The following is an 8159-nucleotide window of genomic DNA, read 5'->3' as shown; positions in this document are numbered from 1 at the left end:
CTCCAATCCAACACTAAAATAGTGTAAACCATACACTATTCACGCCCCGATCAAATATTAAAATTTTTTTTAGTGTTTATTAATACTAATAACCTTCAAATGGGTTTATACCATTCATACTAATCTAACTTTTAATTAATTATTTTTGGAAAAAGAATCATTTATGTCGCTAAAGTTTGACTACAGAATCAAGTAAGTCTTCAACGTCCGAAAATGTTCAAATATTCCTCTAACATCTTAAAATGTTGATAGTCAGCCCCTAATTTTGACGTATAAATAATACGTTAGGGGTTTGGTTTTTATTTCTTAAGACGTTAGGGGCATATTCGAACCTTTCTAAACGTTGAAGATTTACTTGATCTTAAAGGCAAACCTTAAGGACATAAATGATCTTTTTCCCTTTATTTTTTTATATTTCAATTATAATGTTAAAAACTTTCAAAGTCCAATTTGTCTATTTAACTAATTTGTTGTGTTGCTTTTGTAAAGAAGAAGAATCTCAACAAATCGGAGCTTACAATTGAAAACTACTTTACAAAAGCATGAATTATTTGTGATTATTTGGTATTGCAGTTCATATTGCTTTTACTTTCTTAAACTAAAGACATATATTATTTTATATACATTTTTAACAAAAAAAAACTGTCATCTTAGCCCTTAAAAAAGTTCTAAAGTCAAATTATGTTAAAATCAATTAAATTAACTGTATATATATTATTGACATTTTCAAAATTAGATATCTAGTCTTAGTAGGCCATGTTCCAACTTCCAACCTCCTCTTCATAATTTCAAAACAATTAAGGCAAAACTCACGAAATCCACAAATTAGATTTAAATGTAACAAATCCATTGTTCCTGCCAGTTCTTTCATATCTATATCTCCTGAGTTGCAGAAATTATTCACAAGCTCTTGTGGCTTGGGGTTTATAAGAGTCGAACCATTTGTTTTTGGTTTAATTCGATTTTAAAAATATAAAATTTCAAGTTCAATTTCGACACAAATTTAAGGGGGGGGGGGGGGGGGGGAAGCAACTTGATCAACAGATTTAGTTCAATTTGATTTGAAATTGTTTACATGTTTATAATTTAGTTCGATTTAATTTAAAAAATAGTAAACAAAATATCAGTTCGATTCGATTCAATTTGAATTGAATGCTCGCCCCTATTAATCAATCAGCATGAAACTCGAGCTAAGAAATGTGGAATAAAGTTGCCATCATCATCAATACTTGCATTGATAACCATAATTCATAAACTACATCAAACATACTGTAATATATATATGCTTCCAGTAACACATCTGGATCGACTTCGTCTCCCCAGATACCTGAAACTATGCTCATCATCATAATTTAAAAATATTAATATTTACCTTCTTCATTCTCTAATTTTAACAAGAAACTATCACCATATATTACCACATTATTAGCATCTCCAATCCAGCCTAACCTCGCTGAGACCGATAAAATGCTGATCTGGCTTCCGGAATGATACAATGTGGCTGCTCACCATGAAAGCAGTTACGCGCTCCGAAACCCTTATATCCTCCATCTTCAGCTCTTGTAATCGCCGGACGTATTCCGGCACATGTACTATGTCCCACACTACTCCAATGCCGCCGGGTTTTAAAACCCTAACCATCTCGCCCAGCACTCGGGTTCTTTCTGCTGATGCCTCCACTGTGCGGTGGCCGTACTCTTTTCCGACTGTGTGGAAAAACACAGCTGATACCACCACATCAAAATAGTTATCTCCGAATGGTAAACTTCTAACATCGCCTTCTCTGCAAGTCACGTACTCTCCAACCCCTGTTTTACAGACAAATTTAGATTCAATCCACCCGAAAATAATGAACATCTGACAATGAAACTAGCACTTCTAACTAAAATTAGAACTTAAAACTGGATTCGAGTCAATTTTATTGCAGAGATGGTGCAAACAAGTGATTAGCAACCAAACCGAAAATGATTGGTTCAGCTCATTAATTATAAATTTTCTAAACATGTTAGTTCAGTTCAATTTTCATTTTTTTTTAAAAACCAAGACACTGAAATAATCAAAGTATCTAAATTTAACACAATTTTCTGTAAAATAACAGTATTAAATTTTTTTAATGTATTCAGATGGTTAAAATATGAAATACTACCTACTATTTGACCAAGATTTGAAGACTAAATTTACCTACTTTTTTTCTTTGAATTTTTATTTTAAATTGTTCCTGTATTCAACTAAAACCGCAAATCAAACCGAATCAAATTTCACCCCTGTAAAAGTAATCTGTTTTTTTACACAATTGAAAAGATCAGAACAATTTATGCAGAATTTCCACCAAAACTCAATGAATCACTTTAAATTTTTTTGAGGTATGAGGTCCAATTTCAAATTCACCAAGTTAAAAATAATAAAAACCTTAACAAAATTTAATGAAATTTCCAAAACCGTCAACCAAATCAAACAAACCCATAAATAAATAACCATAAACGCGTCAAAAAAACCCAAAATTAAAAGGTACAAAGTCACCAACCTTCCATGTTAGCAGTTCTGAGAGTAGACAAAGTGGTCCCTTTACACCGATCCAACCCAACAACCCGACCCGAACTACCCGTTTTCTTCAACTGGGTAGCCACCGCATTCAACAGAATCCCTCTCCCGCACCCAATATCAAGAGCCAACTTCACATTCGACCAGTCATTCACATAGCTCACCATTCTCTGCGCCATGTCATCATACAGAGCAACCGAGCTATAAAAAAAGTTACCCGCCGCCAGAAACAAACAAACCGCCGACAAAGCGGTCACACACCCAGTAAACCCGGCGACAAAACGGGCCACTCCGGCAGTGCTGGTGGTGGAGGAGGTGGTTGTGAAGTGAATTAGAATGGATTCGATAAGTTTGCAAAACGGGTCGAAGTAGTATAGGAATAGGATTGATAAGATAGTGAAGAAAATGGCGTGGCATAAGAGGAAAATTAGTGTTTGCCATTGGTCCATGCCGTAGATTGTGTAGATCTGCGTCCAGTCTCTGTGATTTGTTGGTGGGTTTTTGCTTGATTTGCTCCGGTGACGGTGGTGGTGCGGCTTGATTGTTAGCGACATTATGAGCAGTTCAAATCTGTGAAAGAAAAAAATATTCAAGATCTTTAAAATGCCAGGAAAACCGAATAACTGTAAGCACTCGACAGTAATCTGCTGCTGGGGTTCTATTCCTCCCACAAAAGCTTCCGTTTTTTCAATTATAAAAGAAATGGGTGATAATGAGATTACTTGAAAGTTCATTTGACAGAGTAATCAGCAAAAAAGGAAAGAAATTTATGATGGGATTTAAAAACTGTTTTTTTTTTTTGAATTTTTCAAGAATGAATGAAATTGACTCATAAATCACATGAATTTAAAATTGAGCATTTAACTTACCAAGAAAAAGACACACAGTACAGCTGAGCTATTATTGTAACTCTGTCTTCTCCAAGAACAACCAAATTGTTGTTAATTCTTGAATCTTGAACTAACAGAAACAAATTAAAACCCAGTGATCGTATGAGATTTATAATCAGAACCCAGATCACAGAAATTTTTGAATGAATCTGGAAATGTCAGGGTTTGTTAAAATGAAGATAAAAACAATGAGATCACTGCCACTTTTTCTACTGCCAATAGCATTCAACGCGCTTCTTGATTCGTCGTTTTGTGATTCTTTTTCACTTTTTTGTTTCTGCAAGATCGCTCAGTGGAAAATAGTTATCTTTTTTTTTGAATTTTTAGTTGTGGGAAAAGTTTCTGAGTGGGTTTCTTTTTTGAAAGATGTGTACGGATTATATGCAGAGCGGAGCAAGAAAGTGAAGAGAATGGAAGGAAGAGAATAATTTAGTGTGAGCTGCTCTATATGTATATAGTAGCTAATAAATGTAGTGGGAGAGGGTAAAATGGGAATACAATGTACTTTGGTGATTTCTTACCAAAAGTTTTTTAATGTTTATTAGTGTTTTTGAACTGGTAAGGAACAACTTTGGATAAATTATTATTATTATTGTCGATTTAAGGTGAAATTTCTAATTAATAATTTTTATAAATATATACTATTAAAAAATATTTTTAATAAAAACAAATTAATTATTTGACTTTTGATTTAATATAATCCAAATAATTTTGCTTGTTAATGACAATTCAGATATCTGTTCCACCGATTTTCAATGGAAAAAAATTGTAAAACCAAATAAACTAACATTAAAAGATTTGATGAAGAAAAATAAAACATTCATGAAAAAGAAAAAAATCACAAAAAATATAACATATTTAAAATATATATTTATTAAATTAAATTAAATTTAATGCTAGACTAACAAAAGATATAAAGTATTAGACAATACAAATATTTGGCATCAGCTATCTTTAATATGCGGGTGAGTTGTTAAGGCATTTTCTTAAATTAATGAGATTGTGGGTTCAAATTTTACGTATGTATACAGCCGATTGAAATTTTAAATTTAAATTTTATCTATTATAAAGGATTTAAGTGGAACATAAAAGATTTAAAGATGTTATTTAGATCGATTCAACACACCTTTTATACTCTATGACAATAAACATAATAAAAAATCAGCAGTTGCCATATTCAAAAAATAATAAAAAGCAAAGAAAAAAAGAGTGGATTAAATTTTGATAAATATTTGATATTTTTAATAAGCACAGTTATGAATGATTCTTTGTCTTTTTTTTCATTTTTATTCTTTTTTCTCATGGCCTCAAATAAACTTGTCTAATTGTATAATTAATATTTTCAAGTATTTAATTAAAAATATCAACATCTATTTAAGTAAAATTCATAAAATACAAGTTTTATAATAATTTTTATATAATACTATAATTTATATAATTGACATTCCACTACTGAAAATCTCCAATAATTATCGGTTAAATATTTTAAATTTATGGTATTAATTTATATTTTTTTCTCATATTCATGTATTTTTATTTAGTTATTTACTGTAGTTTCTTTACTTAATATGAAAATTGCACATAGAATATGTGGTGGAATTTCAATATTTCATAATCAATTATGTTATGATAATCAGAAAAGATGTCATGCATTTTTTAGACACAATAGAATATATATCATGCTTAATGTGCAAGCATAGTCTTATCAATCATTGATTTGTGCTCTTTAAAAACTTTGCTAAAGATTGAAATGCCATTTTTTTTATAGACTATTTTTAGTATTAGGAAACTACTTTGAATTGGGATTTCTTTAAGTTTATTTGAATTTGAAAAAGTCGTGTTCAAAATTTACACCGTTTATTGTAAAATAAATATTGCAGATTAATTTGATTAAAATTATACTTTTTTTATCTACACCGTTCACCTTGTACATTTTCATTTGAATTTGAGAGGCCATGTTGTAAAATGAACGGTGTAGATTAATTTGATTAAAATTGTACTTTTTTAATCTACGCGTTCATTTATAATAAGTGGTGTAGATCGTGAACATGCCCTCTCAAGTTTAAAATGAATTTGAAAAAATCCTAATCCAATTAATTTAAGTTTTATTGATTCACATAATAGAATCTGAAACAACATTGAATAAAATTAACATTTAAATGAATGAAAATAATCAAAATTATAGCATTATCAATTATGAAGCAACTAGACAAAATTGCAATAAACTAATTGATAATCAAATAAAATTTCAATGAATGGTTTATGCTATAATTGAATTTTATTAATAGAATTTTTTTATTTCAAAAAAAAAGAAACAAGTTCATATACATTATAAAAATACAGCTCATGAAAAGAGTTGGAAGTTATCTACTCAATTTTAACTGCTCAAAAAACTAAATTTAAATATCAAAAATTAAAATATCTTATTGAAAAGAGAGAACAGAAATCTTTATTTATCATCAAAAGAGAATTACAACTTAATGATCTAATAAGCTTGACTCAAGCTTATATAGCTACTCTAAAGTAACTGTTTTCTGCTATTCTACACTTGCTTGTATGCTAACAAAATCTAGCTACAAACACACAAAACACATGTTGCTGAGCTGGTGACAGGCTGTTGCTGAGCTGAGCTGGTGACAGGCTGGCACTAGAAGAATCCAATGCTAAATGTATAAGCAAGAAAGGCAAGAAGCTTAAGATGCAAGTAACTGTGAACCAAGTAGCAATATCAGCAAGGAATGACTGATATACTGTGTTACCCCCCCTCAAGCTGGAGAGTATATGTCCAAAAGACCCAGCTTGGCAATATCAGCAAGGAATGACTGAGGTGGTAAGGGTTTGGTGAAACAGTCTGCTAGTTGATTAGCAGATGTAACAGGCAATAGATGAATCAAACCAGAAATAATCTTTTCTCGAATGATGTGGCAATCAATCTCTATATGCTTGGATCTTTCATGAAAAACAGGATTGTGAGCAAGCTGTATAGCTGAGTTGCTATCACAATAAACCTGTGCTGGAAACAAACAAGTTTGATGAAGATCTTGCAGCAGATATTGCAACCATTGGATGTCACAAGTTAAGGCAGCTAGAGATCTGTATTCAGCTTCAGAACTAGACCTGGAAACAGTTGTTTGTTTCTTGGATCTCCAAGATATGAGTGACTTGCCTATAAAAATGCAGGATCCTGAGATAGATCTTCTAGTGTCTGGACATGTAGCCCAGTCTTCATCAGAAAAGGCCTTGAGAGTAGGCACAGAATCTGCTGAAAAAAGGAGTCCTTTGCCAGGGGAACCTTTTATGTAACGCAATACTCTATGAACAGCCACCATATGTGCATTTGTAGGACAATCAAGGAATTGAGACAGTTGTTGAATGGCATAAGACAAATCAGGTCTGGTGGTACATAAATAGAGCAGTTTTCCCACTAACTGTCTATAAACAGAATTGTCTGGTAACAAATCATTGTCATCCTTAACTAAACGTTTGGAAGTGATCATTGGAGTTGGAGCAGGTTTGGCATTGATAAAACCAGTGTCTGTCAATAAATCAACAGCATACTTTTTCTGAGACAGATTAATACCTGAATGGGAATAAGCAACTTCAAGTCCCAGAAAGTACTTTAAAACTCCAAGATCTTTAATACTGAATTGTGCATGAAGAAATTCCTTGATTGGTTGAATAGCAGTATGATCAGGACTGGCCAAAATAATGTCATCCACATATATGAGAAGTATGATGAATGAATTGTCTGTGTGTTTTATGAGAAGAGAGGGATCAGAAGATGATGCTTGAAATCCTTGTGAAATTAAAGATTCAGTCAACTTAGCATGCCACTGCCTGCTGGCTTGCTTTAGTCCATACAAAGACTTTTGCAGTTTGCACACAAGAGATGGATTTGAACTCTCAAAACCCTGTGGAATCTGCATATAAACATCTTCATTCAAGTCCCCATGCAGAAATGCATTATTAATATCAAGTTGATGAAGGTGCCACTTGTTCATTGCAGATAAAGCCAGTAAGGTACGAATGGTGGTCATTTTAGCCACAGGGGAGAATGTGTCAAAATAATCCAATCCTTCCTGTTGAGTATATCCCTTTGCAACTAATCTGGCTTTGCACCTTTCTATTTCCCCAGTAGAATTATGCTTGACTTTATATACCCACTTGCAACCTATGGCTTGTTTTCCTGGAGGTAACTCAGTGAGAATCCATGTTTGATTATCCAAAAGAGCCTGTAGCTCAGCCTGCATAGCAGATTGCCAGCAAGGATGTTTGATGGCTTGTGAATAAATTTTAGGTTCATGAACTGCTTCCAAACTGAGAGCAAAATGCTTTTGTTGAGCAGTCAATTTTCTATAAGAAATGACTGATGAAATTGTATGAGGAGAGGTAAGGGAAGAAGGTAGCTGACATTGATAGTCATTTAAGAAGGTAGGAAGTTTGGTTATTCTGGAACTCTTTCTTAAGGCTGGAAAATCAGTTTGATTAAACAGAGAAGAATTTTGAGAAGGAGAAGGGATAGGTGGTGAGTTCCAGATTGAAGAAGAAGGAGAAATGGAGGAATTTGAAGAGTTTGTGTTTTCAGTAGGAATTGGTGTGGTTGAGAGAAAAGAAAAATCATCCATAATAGAAATAGGATGTGAAATGGTTGGTGGTGGTGAAGTTTTTGTAGAATAAGGGAAGCAGTGTTCATAAAAAGTTACATTTCTGGAAACTATGAACTTTTTT

At 32.4% G+C, this 8159-nt stretch overlaps 1 protein-coding gene across 1 annotated transcript; it reads right to left on the bottom strand.

Moving 5' to 3' along the window:
• Positions 1-1210: 1210 nt before the first annotated feature.
• LOC126670002 (uncharacterized) lies at positions 1211-3871 on the bottom strand. The gene is made up of 3 exons (XM_050363653.2): positions 3411-3871; positions 2525-3111; positions 1211-1808 (listed from the first exon to the last, which is right to left on the bottom strand). Exons 2-3 carry the CDS (start codon positions 3093-3095, stop codon positions 1426-1428), a joined length of 954 nt encoding a protein of 317 aa, XP_050219610.1. The 5' UTR covers positions 3096-3111; positions 3411-3871; the 3' UTR covers positions 1211-1425.
• Positions 3872-8159: the final 4288 nt, after the last annotated feature.

Source organism: Mercurialis annua, linkage group LG2, assembly GCF_937616625.2.
Source record: "Mercurialis annua linkage group LG2, ddMerAnnu1.2, whole genome shotgun sequence".
NCBI lineage: Eukaryota > Viridiplantae > Streptophyta > Magnoliopsida > Malpighiales > Euphorbiaceae > Mercurialis > Mercurialis annua.
This window is presented reverse-complemented; position numbering and strand designations above follow the sequence as displayed.

What these genes read in the sequence shown, in the direction of transcription:
- LOC126670002 (XM_050363653.2), bottom strand. Translation starts at nt 3,095, where the DNA reads ATGTCGCTAACAATCAAGCCGCACCACCACCGTCACCGGAGCAAATCA. An exon ending in CAGAACTGCTAACATGGAAG is followed by an intron (nt 1,809 to 2,524) that starts GTTGGTGACTTT and finishes TCTGTAAAACAG; the next exon opens with GGGTTGGAGAGTACGTGACT.